Source organism: Lithobates pipiens, unplaced genomic scaffold (genome assembly GCF_037356315.1).
Source record: "Lithobates pipiens isolate NorthernLeopardFrog02 unplaced genomic scaffold, aLitPip1_a1.2 Scaffold_1, whole genome shotgun sequence".
Classification (NCBI taxonomy): domain Eukaryota; kingdom Metazoa; phylum Chordata; class Amphibia; order Anura; family Ranidae; genus Lithobates; species Lithobates pipiens.
Window position 1 is genome coordinate 138,461,719 of NW_027507685.1, and position 13,805 is coordinate 138,475,523.

The window sequence follows — 13,805 nt, forward strand, 5'->3', positions numbered from 1 at the left end:
TCTTCCTCTTATTTGGTGGATGGACTGTCTCCTTCCAGCTTTGACAATTCACCCCATGATTCAACACACCTGAAAGATTGCCCAGAGAGCATTCCTGAAGGTATACCCTCTCTCTCCTGTTCTCCTGTCCTCTGTTTCCAATTCTTGGAAACTTGCAGTTTCCACCTGGGCTATCAGATCCTGCCTTTATCTCACTGTGAAGAGATGGTAGGTTTAGAGTGTCACACATTATCTCACGCTTCTCTTGGCTTATATACAGATACAGTATGCCCTCAGATTCCAACCTAATGGCTTTAGGTTATTGGAGGCAGTGGTCACAATTTTTGGCCTCTCTACCTCCGGCCAAGACTTTTCTTTGCTTCTTTTGTTTTAAACATGGTGTAGGCAGTTAACACTGTTCCCCTTTGTTACAAACTACTTCTTCAAACCAATGTAGATTCTCGCTTGCTCTTCCTGGACAAATAGAAACAAGATCTCCACTTGGCAAGCAGGAAAAGAAGACCAAGCTTTTCATCTTGTCTCTTTAATCCTCTATAAGCAACACATTTCAGGGATCTGGTTATAAAATCATGACAAAGTTGTACCTGTATACGTATTGGGTGTACACAACTTTCAACATCCGATTCAGACTTTCCAAATGAAAGTTTCCAAAGAGACAAATTCCCACATTTTTTCTGTATGTAAACAGAATGAACAATTTTTGTTTAATGTTTAGTGTTGTCATACAGTTTTTGTATGAGAGAAATCCCATACGAATTACTGCGCATGATCAGAAACAATAAACAACAACAACAAAAAAAAAGCTTTTGTCGTACGAGAATCTCCCTACATTATTGCTGTGAGCAAAACTGGATGATGGTTTGTCCAATTTTCTTATAGTGTGCACCCACCTTAAGAGACATTGGTTTAGAGTTAATGCCATTAAAGCCACGGATGACCATACTAGCTCCCTTTGGAATACGGACTACCACATGGTTTCATTGGTTTGACTTCCCCACAAAGGACATAAAGTGGGGAAAATAATTATTTGATCCCCTGCAGATTGTTTAAGTTTGCCCACTTGCAAAGAAATTAAGGCTCTATAAGTTTTATCATAGGTGTATTTTATGTCCAGATAATATGCAGTGCATAATAGAAAATATACAATAGTTCATAAAATAAGTCCTAATGTTGCAAATGCTAAAAGAAGGAAATCCCAGCAACAGGTTCAGTGTGACTAACAGATCGACACAACACCACTGTGATTAGGCAATTTCCCTTACGAAACTATGTGGACCCTCAAATTATAGTGGTCAGTCTCGCCTTGTTGTCATCAAAGAGAAAGCCTCAATACAAGGAGCTGTACCGCACATCACATTGAATGATCCCAGCAGATAATAAGAAGCAGGTGCTTAATGGACACCCATAAAAACCTCCAATAGCCAACACCAAGGCACGTGTCCTTATCCAGTTCTGATATCAGTGGCATTGCTAGGGGTGGCGGGGGATACGGTCCGCACCTGGGTGACACCCTCAGAGGGGTGACACCATCCCAAGTGTGGTGGAGGGTCCTGGAGCCAGGCCTCTTCAGTCGCAATGTACCAGCACCACACTCTCCCTGTCTGAGTGAGACTCCTCACTCTCGCTGCAGCTGCCTCCTTTCACTATACACAGGAGCGCCGCCTGGAGAGTTACAGTCTGAGCAAGCAACTCCCTGAGTGGCTGCACACTAAAGCTCCTCTGCCCATCGCCCAGGTGCATGAGGGGGATCTGCACTTATTGAGGGGGGTCTGCACTGATGGAGGGGGGTGGTCTGCACTTATTGGGGGGTTATCCTGAGGGGGTCTGCACTTATTGGGGGGGAATTATCCTGGGGGGTCTGAACTTATTGGGGGGTTATCCTGAAGGAGGTCTGCACTTATTGGGGGGGGGGGGTTTATCCTGAGGGGTACTGCACTTATTGGGGAGGTTATCCTAAAGGGGTGGACTGCACTTATTGGGGGGTTATCCTGAGGGGGTCTGCACTTATTGGGCAAGAATTATCCTGGGGGGGTCTAAACTTATTGGGGGGTTATCCTGAAGGAGGTCTGCACTTATTGGGGAGGTTTATCCTGAGGGGAGTCTGCGCTTATTGGGGGGTTATCATAAAGGGGGTTCTGCACTTATTGGGGGTGGTTTATCCTGGTGGGGGGTCTGCACTTATTGGGGGGATTTATCCGGAGGGAGGGTCTGCACTGATGGAGAGGGATGGTTTATCCTGAGGGGGGTTTGCACAGATGGAGGGGGATAGTTTATCACGAGGGGGGTCTGCACTGATGGAGGGGGGTGTTTTATCCTGGGATGGGTCTGTACTGATGGAAGGGGGTCTGCACTGATGGAGGGGGTGGTTTAGTCCCGGTGGGGTCTGCAGTGATGGAGGGGGTTGGTTTATCTTGAGGGGGGGTCTGCAATGATGGAGGGGGTGATTTATCCCCGGGGGGTCTGCACTGATGGAGGGGGCGGTTTATCCTGAGGGGGGTCTGCACTGATGGAGGGGGTGGTTTATCCTGAGGGGGGTCTGCACTGATGGACGGGGTTGGTATATCCTGAGGAGGGACTATAGTTGGTGGGCGGGGGGATGACACCATGTTTTACGGAATCGGGTGACACCAACCCTAGTGACGCCACTGATATGGATTACTCTCTTCTCCTGTGTCAAGATGCTGTTAGTAAAGGTAGATGATATTCTAGGATCAGTTTCAGTAACTTGTCTACTCTCCAGCAGTGCAAGAAAAGTAGAAATCAAGACTGGGTACTGGAACAAGGGGAGCAGAAGTAAGGCAACATGGTACAGGATGCAAGGCTAGCTCAAAAGCTGGAGCAGGATAAACCAGCATTCTGAATCTGGCAGCAAGCAGGGCAATCACAACACTGACACTATGTCAATTTTAGTCTCATCTGACCACAGCACTTTCTCCCAATCCTTCTCTAAATGAAAATGTATCTCTTTGGCATTAACTCGACTTGCCGTGTTAGGAGGAAGTAAAATGCAGACTATGACCCTAAGAACACCATCCCTATAGTCAAGCACAGAGGTGGAAACATTATGCTTTGGGGCTGTTCTCTGCTAAAGGTACAGGCTGACTTTGCTGCATTGAGGGGCCAATGGATGGAGCCATGTATTGTAAAATCTTGGATGAGAACCTTTTTTCCCTCAGCCAGAACATTGGGTTGTGGGGGCGTGTCCAAGATGGGGACCGGAGTGGATGCATAGTTGAGGAACTCCATTACCCTGCCTGCTAAATATCCTGTTTCCCTGCAGACTTACATACCTCTGGACCTACAAAAGTGCAGCTGAGAACCCCCAGGACTGGTATGCTCAGTAAGCGCAAATCTATCATGCACAAGAAACCGTCCCCGGCCCACGTTCCACCTCGTGGCGGGAAGCTTGGGCTCAGCAAGATCTCCAACATGGCATCCCAAACTGAGGAAGCGGACACGGTGATCCAGGACCAGGGTCACTTCACCGCCCTGATGCAGGCAATAAATATCTGCCAAACCACACTGATGGGGAAGATAGACACCATGCAGCTGGAGATGGATCTTATCCAGAAAGACATGGAAAAGTTCAGAACCTGACACAGAGGTTGAGTGCCGAGTGGCAGACACTGAAGATCTGCTGAGAGACCACACATCCTCCCTCTGCACCCTCACTACTAAAGTCAAGACTCTTGAATATCGCGCTGAGGGCACGGAGAACCGCAACCGGAAGAACAACCTTCGGATCAGAAGACCCAGGCCCCGCTACATTCACAAATGCCTCCTCCGCCAGCTGTTCCCCCAGGCGGCATTCTCCCACTTCTTTGCAGTAGAGTGGGACCATAGGATACTGGCTGCCCGAGGTGCCCCAGGAGCCCGACCACGTGCATGTATACTCTGGCTCCTGAACTTTCACAACAGGGACACAATGCTGCGGGAGAGCAGGAAGATTGAGGCTTTGCATTTTGAGGGGACCCGTCTGATGATCTTCCCAAATTTTTCCGTGGAGACGCAAAAGCAGAGCAAATCATTCGACCACGTGAAACAGGTGTAGAGCCTGTTTCACGTGGTCAAATGATTTGCTCTGCTTTTGCGCTGATTTGCTCAAGCCAAAAAAGGCTTGAAATAAAGCATGCTTTTTCCTACCCGGCTACGGGTCCAAGGCGGGGAAACCCACCGCTTTTTTACAATCCCTGAAGAAGCTGCCAACTGGCTGGAGACCCTCCCGCAGCGCTGATATTATGGATGCCAAGATGCCTCATCTCCCTCTCTCCGGTGGGTGAGTCCCTGTGCAATACAGTGCACTGCCGCTTACACCTAATGGTTCCTAGACATTGACTATTGCACTGTTAATCTCCCCCCCCCCGCTGGAGGGAGTTACAGTCTCCTCTCCCCGTTGACTTTGACATATGGAACCCATCATTGCATTTGACCCTGTCACTGAATGTATCGTTGGGCACATTAGCTAGCCATACTCCTAAGCAGGGGGCCTCTCCCCACTAAGTTGGGAGATTCTTACCCATGCTGATAATATTCGATCCTCCACTACAGCAAAGAGAGAGTTGGAGGCTGCTGATCCAATACTACCTATTCCTTCTTCTCACTTATTTTTTATTTTTTTTTACTCTTTATGCTCAGTTTTACATACCTGTGTTTACTTTTATATACGCCTTTTTATGGTTCGCTGCAAAGAAGGAGCCCCCAGTACTACCTGGGTGAATAACTCTTCCTGCAGGGAGAACAATTTCCTGTTTTCAAACCAGAAACTGTTAGTTGAGCAGGCGGCACAGTTGCTGTCCAATTTGTGTGCAATCTCTATTGTGCCTCCTAGGCACCCTGTTGGTGCATTGCCTCCCAGAGACTGATAGTCATGCCTTGTTTGGGTTATCAAATGCACCCAAGTTTAGGGGGCTGCGTGTGGTGGGGGGGGATGGGATTTGTTCAACGGTACAATCTCGTCATTTTTGTGATGCTTATGTTCATATCTTAAGTTTATTTCTGACATATCTAGCAGGGGTAAAGACACTGCTGGAAGGAATGCCTGTATATCTGATCTCGCTCTTGGGTCTAGGTGAAGGTACGTATGGTGAAGGAGGTATAATTAATGTTCCCCTACCAATATGGTCCCCCTGAAGGTGATATCCTGGAATGTGCGGGGGTTAAATTCCAAATTCAAAAGATCCCTGGTATTCTCATACCTGAAGAAATACCACCCGCACATATGTATACTCCAGGAGACCCACCTCATGGGGTCCAGAATACTCTCCCTTAAAAAGCCCTGAGTGGGATCCTATTTTCACTCGACTTACTCCTCTCACTCCAGCTGAGTTAGTGTTTTAATCCATGAGGAGCTTTCCTTTGTGCTAGTGGATCTCCATCTGGACCCTGACGAACAGTATGTAATTATACATGCTATATGTGATAGACTAGATGTGGTATTAGTAGGCCTATATGTACCCCTGCCGGCAAATATGGTAGTCTTGCATAAAATACAGGCTATTATTGCTAATTATCCTACATCTAATATAATTTTGGTGGGTGATTTTAATATGACCCCCAACCCCAGTGCTGACAAGTTAAGCCCTAGTCATACGACCGACTCTGTGTTGTCCCACTGGGCAGAGTTATATGGTCTACATGATACATGGAGATGGAAATACCCGCATGGTAGACAATTTACATGTCATTCTGCAACTCACGCAATGCTGTCTTACATAGACCTAATTTAAGTTAGGGACCCCTTGCTGTCCAGGGTGAATGCGGTGTCCCTTTTACCACATGGCACATCAGACCATGCTCCTGTCATGCTGGACCTCTGCACAGACTCGGCGGCTGGCGTGGGACTGTGGAGACTTTCCAGGTATTGGATCACAAATGAAAAGATGGAACCACTAATGCTATCTAAACTTGGGGACTATTGGACACATAAAGACCAATCGGCTCCCCCAGCCATGGCATGGGACACGTTCAAAGTGTATGCCAGAGGTAGATACCAGTTTAATATTTCCAAAGCTAGGAAAGAGTGCAGATTAGAACTGTCAGAGGCTGAGAAGTGGGCTCTTCGATTAGAGGCTCAGTACACAAACTCCCCTGACCAAGGATTGCACGCTGACATGCCTACTGCCTACAGAGAACTGGCGCTAATATGCACTGCTTCCTGCTGTTGCTTCCTCCTTGCTCAGACCCAGCGCATCTTTGAGCAGGGAAAGCGATCAGGTAGACTACTGGCCTGACTGGCAACTGAACGGTCAGGGAGCTCTTGTATAGCGAACATTAGAGATGAGGATGGTACCTTACTCTCAGATCCTATAACTATTAATGCCAGATTTGAGCGGTACTATCAGCATCTCTACACCTCCAGGGTAACATACTTCCTAGATGAGTTTGTGTTGAGTAGTTTCTCCACACGATAGAATTTCCAACCCTATCAAATGAGGCTAGTCAGACTCTCGAGAACCCCATTACGCTGAAAGAGGTCCAAGGAGATATTAAATCTCTACAGGCAGGTAAGACCCCAGGCCCCGTTGGACTCCCTATGGAGTTTTACAAGACCAACCTAGAAGTAGTGGGCCCGCACTATCACTTCACGCTTACTAAAGCACTGGATGGAGGCTGTGGTCGTTGTAGTGCCTAAACCCAGGAAGGATCCAGAATTGTGTTCAACCTATCGGCCCATATCCTTACTCAATGTGGATGCCAAAATCCTGACTAAGATTTTGGCCAATGCAGTGATGCCCTCCCTAATTCATGGTGACCGGACAGTGTTTATGCCGGGCAAGGGTACAGACATAAATATAGCAATATAGCAATATTCCGAGACCAAAACACTAGTGGGGCGGTGGCTTCATTAGATGCAGAGAAGGCCTTTGATTCCGTAGAGTGGGACTTTCTATGGCAGTTAATGGCCAAATTTGGCTTTGGCTCTAAATTCGCTAGCTGGATCAAGCTGCTGTATAGATCACCAGTAGCTCGTGTACGTGCTGATGGTGTCCTCTCCCCCCCTTCACATATGTAGAGGGACGAGACAAGGATGTCCACTTTCTCCAGGGCTTTTTGCCCTGGCCATCGAGCCCATGGCCATGTTACCCTGCACAGCCACTAAGGTAAAGGGACTAGAGGTGGGACCACTGATAGAACGGATATCACATTATGCGGACAGCTCTTTTGTATCTTGGTGATGACTCTCATTCCCTAGTGGCGGATCTGGCAATTATAGATAAATAGGGCAGTTTCTCTGGGGTTAAAATCAATTGGAGTAAATCCAGCCTATTTCGCCTGTCTGACCTTGCCCCCCCACATCTGACTTGACTCCCCTACATAGAGTCTCCAAGTTTCGATACCTTGGTATTGAAATCAGTAATGATCTGACTAAATACCTGACTGATAACCTCTACCCGGTCCTGCAGGCCCTGATCTTCAATTGCCAAGCCTGAAAAACACTCCCCCTAACACCGGTAGGGAGGGTGAATCTATTAAAAATGAAGTTTCTCTAAATTCCTATACATCTTTAGGAACACCCCGGTCCCCATCCGTCTTCTTCTTCCACAGAATAGATGGAGTAGTCTCCTCCTCTGTCTGGGATGGGAAAACCCCAAGAATAGCGAAACGCAAACTACAGCTCCCTCTGTCCTCTGGTGGTCTGGCATTATCATGCTTCCGGAAATACAACTGGGTAGCAGTGCTGGTCACTGTTCGCTGGTGGTTTAAGCAGCTGTCAGTGGGTGAACCCGCTGACAGCTGAATGTAAAAACAAGAATTGCCAGCAATAAAAAAATCTGCAATTTTTTTTTTTAAATGATGTGGGTTTCCTCCCAAAATCCATACCAAACCCTTATTCGAGCATGCAGGTCAGGAAATGGAGGGGATGAGCAAGCACCCCCCCCCCCCCCCCCAATCATACCAGGCCACATGCCCTGAACAAAAGCACTTTGTCCCGTGTTGATAGGGATAAGGGACTCTTCCCCACAAACCTGGCCGCTGGTTGTGGGGGTCTGCGGGCAGGGGGCTTATTTGGAATCTGGAATCACCCTTTGACAAGGGGCCCCCAAATTTCAGCCCTCCTATGTGAATGAGTAGGGAGTACATAGTACCCCTAACCATTCACCAAAAAAGTGTAGGAAGGGAGTGAAAACACTACATGAGTTTTTGACAGGTCCTTTATTAAAAAATAAAAACAACGTCTCTTGTGTAGATCCATCATCAATCATGACGCCCGCCGCACTGCCATACCCAAAAAAAGAGAAAAAAAAGCTCTGCTCGTGCCGAAGGCATCCACCATCTCCCTGCTCCACCGCCTGACGTTTGTGATGTTGGCGGCCCAGAATGTATTGGTCAACAATCTGGGGGCAAAGTCCATAATATAACGCATCAATAATGCAACACTTGCCTTTTTGGTGTGGGTCCCTTTGAAGTCTATTACATGCAAAGAGCAATCTGGTGCAGGAAAAAAGTCCCTGACCCTTTACAAAAACGCATCGGCTGAAAACACATAGATGTGAAAGTGTACCATAGGAAACCATGTTAAATGGACTGTAGAGCATTTCTGCAAAACGCACTAAAGAAGGCATAGGTGTGAACCTAGGGTTAGTAATTTCTCCCAACGAAGATACAATATGACCTATTATTGCTGTCACTGATTGGCGAGACTCCAAGAAAAAGATTGTAAAAGTCCACTATGTGATACTCTAAATTTATTGCAAACACTATAACACAATAAAATATGTAAATTGTAAACAAATTATTAATACACGTGATATAAAAATGACACTGAAGGTTACATATAAACATAAATATAGTTATACAAATTACTCCTTTAAATATTTACATTATGGCAGTAAATAAGACTTAAAGTGGACCTATCACAAGCCCGGGCAATGCAATCTGAGCCAATAATAAAAAATGCAGAGAAAGATTATTTGTTTAGTGAAATTCCAAATGTCAAATCAGAAAATACAGGGAGCAGAAGTTACATGGTTATTTAAAAGTCAACTCTGACCCCAACTTGTCCTGCCTCCTTAGCCTCTTATTAGCCAAACTAGTGATTGGAAGGCTAAAGCCCCATATACACTATCAGATTTTCTGCTGATTTTTGTCTTCAGATTTACCAAAATCATGTAGTGCAAGGGCCTGCATACAAATTGAAACACCTAAGGTTTGACCTCATATTATATGGTTTTGGTAAATCTGAAGGAAAAAATCAGCAGAAAATCTGATAGTGTGTATGGGGCTTTACTGGCCTATAGACATGGTAGGAGGCAACGCCAAGCTCACTTTTTTGCAGGAAAAGTGTATATAAATGTATCTACCTGTATCTTTGGATATATTCATTTTTGATGAGGTTTTCATTGTTTATACATTGATTCATCACATGTTCAGTTTATATTGTCCAAGTTTTTAGAAAATGTACTTTAACCCCTGAGAAATGTGGCAGGCGTATCAATCAGCTCTGTAAATTACTTTTACTGCTTATCTTATCCCATTTTGTTTCTACAGATTTTTCAACTTCTTGCTCTTCCTAACTGGAATCTTTAAAGCGTTACATTACATTAGTACCTGTGGGCAGGACTGCTGGCTGATAAGGCAGTACAACAGGTCCTGTTGTACTGGGCGCAGGCCTCATCAGCTTAAAAGGGGGGCCTTTTTATTTATTTATTTTTTAATTTTCAGAGTATAGGTGGATATAGTTAGTGACGCTATTCCGCTGAACCTCTAGGGTTTTGGGGGGGGGGGGGGGGGGTGTAGGCAGGGTCCCATCAGGAAGGCTGTATGGGGCTCCATGATTTCTTACAGCAACCCTGCCTGTGGGTTACATGTGGAAGGGACTGAGCCCCCATTCAGACATTCAAGGAATTAACGTCCCAACGGTGTTTCTAGTTTTTAAGGAGAGACTAATTCCAAGCATTAAAATACCAATGGAGGGACTCTGCTGACCATCTACGTTACAGCAACACAATCGGATAGCACAAACAAACAGACATACTCCCAACGACCGAATAATGAATCCTCGGTAATCCAAACATTATTATCTAACTGAAGGAAGTGGATAGAAGGCAGGGTTGCCTTAGGGGGTCACACACAAATGACAAATTACATCACTTAATCAATCATACGCTGGAACTACAGCCAAAACCTTTTCCAAAGCTTGGATAGAGTCTGGAAGAGTTAAAGCCTCTGTGAGACTTTGGTGTCTGGAACCTCCCGGGAGGGAATCAACATTTTACAGTTGTCAATATAAAAAGACATAAGGGAAAATTTCCCAATGCTTCTGTTAAAACCTGCAAAGATGGAATTTCAGCTCATTTTAAAGAGATATTATTTTAAATTCTGCATATCTGTGTAGCACCCTCCCAGATAGACTGCTAGGTTTGGTTAGCCACATTTAGTTCTGTGGCTCTCCTGTAATCAGAAAAGCAGCATGTGATTGTTTTAAGTTGCTCTGGAATCTGCAGGCTGCAAGTTTGATTGCTTCCCCCTACCTTCTGGAAGTTTCCAGAATGTAGTGGGTCAGGGAGTCAAATGAGCAACCTGAATATTTATTCACCTCCAGCCAATCCCTGGAAAAATTTGCCCAGATGGGGGTTTGGGAGTATACAAATAGTTAGGAGCCTCAAAGCTTGTTTGTTTCCCCCCAGAGGAGAGGTTCCTAGCCAGAAGGGCTACTGCCCTTCCTAGTGGTCCAGCTGAAGATCCTGCCTTCCTCTTCGAGGTCCCAGCTGTGCATAGCTGGTGGGTCTATCCAACTGATAATTTTTTGAGAGCTGGCACAGGGGTTTCACTGAGGATTTAGTCTGGGGGCTCTACTAAGGAAACTGTCTGCCTTAGCGTGAAAGGAGATATCCAAGTACCAAGGACATTGTGAGTACAGACCAGACAGAGGGATCCTAGTGACTGTTGCTGCTATATACCCCTGGTGCACTAAGTTTAATGGCCTGCCTGGACTGGAACATTGCTAATGATGTCTCAGTGCTGTCCACTTTAAGTCCCACTGCTCAAAGGACTGTGTTTAGAAGTAGCTGCAGAGGAAAGAGTTTCCTCACATTCCTGTTCAGTGTTCTGGAGTATCCCACAGTTCTGTAAACCCCATCCAAGTAAATATGCAATAAACTTTAAAGAAAGGCAAACCCTAGACCAGTGATGGCGAACCTTGGCACTCCAGATGTTTTGGAACTACATTTCCCATGATGCTCATGCACTCTGCAGTGTAGCCGAGCATCATGGGAAATGTAGTTCCAAAACACCTGGGGTGCCAAGGTTCGCCATCACTGCCCTAGACTGTTTTCTGAGTCAGAGGAGTGATAATTGCTGTTTGCCTGACTGCTGCTGCACTAGTAGGAGTATAGCCTGGGACACAACTCAGCGGCCCTTACAGGGGTTGGTGCTACATCTGAGACAGGAAGTGATAAGAAATCTCCTCAATTGAAACATGTGCAATTAAAATCTGACAGAGCTTGTCAACCTTCCTCACTCTCTCAAAAACTAGAAAAACAAAACTTTTGGCAAGTAATATTTTAACTACAAGAAAAATCCAGTAAGGGATTGAGACCCCTCTATTAATAGACTGGGTGGGTGGGCAAAGCTGAGAACTTGGTTGCAGAGATCTCCTTGTTTGTCTTCACAAAAGATAAAAGCAGGACTGGTTGATTAAAACCCCTTCAGATTGCATGTGAAGAGTCAGAGAATGGATGGTCCCTGTATACCCAGATAGGAGCTGCTGTTAACAGTCATTTTATTCCGTGCTGGTTCTCTTTGTGTCTGCGAAGGTCCACTTTGCGTTGAAAGCCTTTCCCGCACAAATCACAGGTAAACGGTTTGAATCCTGTGTGCTTACGGCTGTGTGTGATGAGGTTGGAGCTCTGACTGAATGCTTTTCCGCAGACCTGGCACTTGTGTGGCTTTTCTCCTGAAAATGCAAAAAGAAAAAGGAGCCTTTAATCAACTATTTCTGAACTATGGTAATCCCCCACAGAGGGAAGATGGAGAACTTATACATTTCTGCAGCTTAATTTTAATTTAAAGTAAACCTTTGCATTGCTCATACTGATGTAAAGTAACTTGTCCATTTTAAAACCTCTTCAGATACATAGACTGAGGGCCAACAATAGGATAGTAGAGCCTGCCCTTCTGTACTGGTCCCAAGCCCTTGCAGTTCAGCAGGGGCCAGGGGCAGGGAGGTTCTCCTTAAAGTAGAATTCCAGTCAAATACTAACTAAACTTAAACCTCCCATCCCCATTCCAAGCCTATTCTAACTACCCTGTAAAAGAAAGATGGCTATAGTCACCTGCTCTCTGTTCTCAGGTGCATAAGAATCTTGGAGAACTGGGAGTGGAGAAACAACAGTTCACTGATCTCATACCTCCTAACCGTCCCAGATTCGCCGGGACCGTTCGGGGGTTTTAAGTAAATTCCAGTGTCCCGCAAATCTGGGCTGAATCCCACAGCGGAGCCCAGTTCCGTCGCTTGACTTCACTAATCCAGCCGGTAGGTGTGCGCCGCGCTGCAGCTAGCAAAACTGAGACTGGCACGCTCGGTGCCCAGCCAGCACAGTCCTCCACCTCTCTATCCACTCACCTGCTCTACAGGCTGCAGAATGGGAGAGGAGGTAGGCTAGGTCTGCTCCACAACCTTCCCATGTCCTATGTATCCACAACCCCTGGCATGCAGCCGATGCAGTGTCTGTAGAGAGGTTGTGTGGGCGGGAATTTTAAAGCAGTGCACTGAAGACCAGCCAGCCTCAGGTGACTGGACACAGCCTGTGACAGAGCTCATCCTCTCTCTTCCCACCTTCCATATAACATAATGATCCTTTCTTTCTGCCTTCCATGCACCATAGTGATCCCTCCTTCCTTTCTTCCATATACCACAGTGATCCTTCCTTCCTGCATCTATGTACCATAGTGATCATTCCTGCCCTCCATGTGCCATAGTGATCCTTCCTGGCTTCCATGTACCATAGTGATCCTTCCTGCCTTCCATGTACCATAGTGATCCCTGTTTCCTTTCTTCCATATACTTTAGCCATTCTTCCCTTTCTCTCTCTCACATCTCTCTCCCTCAGGGTTGGTTTACACTGGAACAAAGTGCAGGAAAGGGGAGTTCAATGTCCTACACTGCTTGCAACCATGCTGCTCTTGTGAGATGCACATGGGTGCCATTAATTGTTAATGGCAGCATGTTTGTGACCACCAAACCACATGACATGATGTTTATATGAATCCCTGAGACTATAGCTTGTGGCACAGCAAACAAAGCATATTTTATAGGCACAAGGAAGCCCATGTTTCCTATAGCCACTGCCTTAAAGGAGAAGCTCAGCCAAAGCTCATGGCTGGGCTTCTCCTATGGATCACAGGAGTGCAATTCGTTTTGCACTCCTGTGACCCATTTTCGGCAGAGAGCAGACTGAAGTCAGCTCTCTGCTGATGTCACGGATATCAGTCCAGGCACCGCGTCATCCCGACAATGGAAGTCTAGATCCGCAAGGTGCCTAGACTGACACCCGTTTCTGCCTCTCAGCGAGTTGCTGAAAGGCTGAGGCGGCCTCTCCACCCCCTCCAAAGCTCAGCGCTCCAATGAGCGAGGAGGGAAAAGAGTAGAGAGCTGTGACTGACAGTCTACAGCTCTCTGCTCACGGAGCTCTGAAAACCAAGTGATCAGCGGTGTTTGATCGCGCGGTTTTCAGTGCAGAGGCTCCGGGGGACTCATGCAGCATTGGAGATGTGCTGTATCCACCTAGGTAAGTATGAATCAAAAAAAAGAAACCCATACTCCTCTTTTAAGCCCCTACCACTATCCTGTTTGACCACACCCA

At 46.3% G+C, this 13,805-nt stretch overlaps 1 protein-coding gene across 1 annotated transcript in view; it reads right to left on the minus strand.

Annotated features, from left to right (window-relative positions):
* Positions 1-8,670: 8,670 nt before the first annotated feature.
* The window catches only part of GFI1B (growth factor independent 1B transcriptional repressor), a 50,157-nt gene continuing 45,022 nt past the window's right edge, over positions 8,671-13,805 (minus strand). The window contains exon 7 of the mRNA XM_077477597.1: positions 8,671-11,896. Within this exon, the coding sequence (XP_077333723.1) occupies positions 11,718-11,896 (179 nt within the window). The 3' untranslated portion in view covers positions 8,671-11,717. The remainder of the gene's footprint in view (positions 11,897-13,805) is intronic.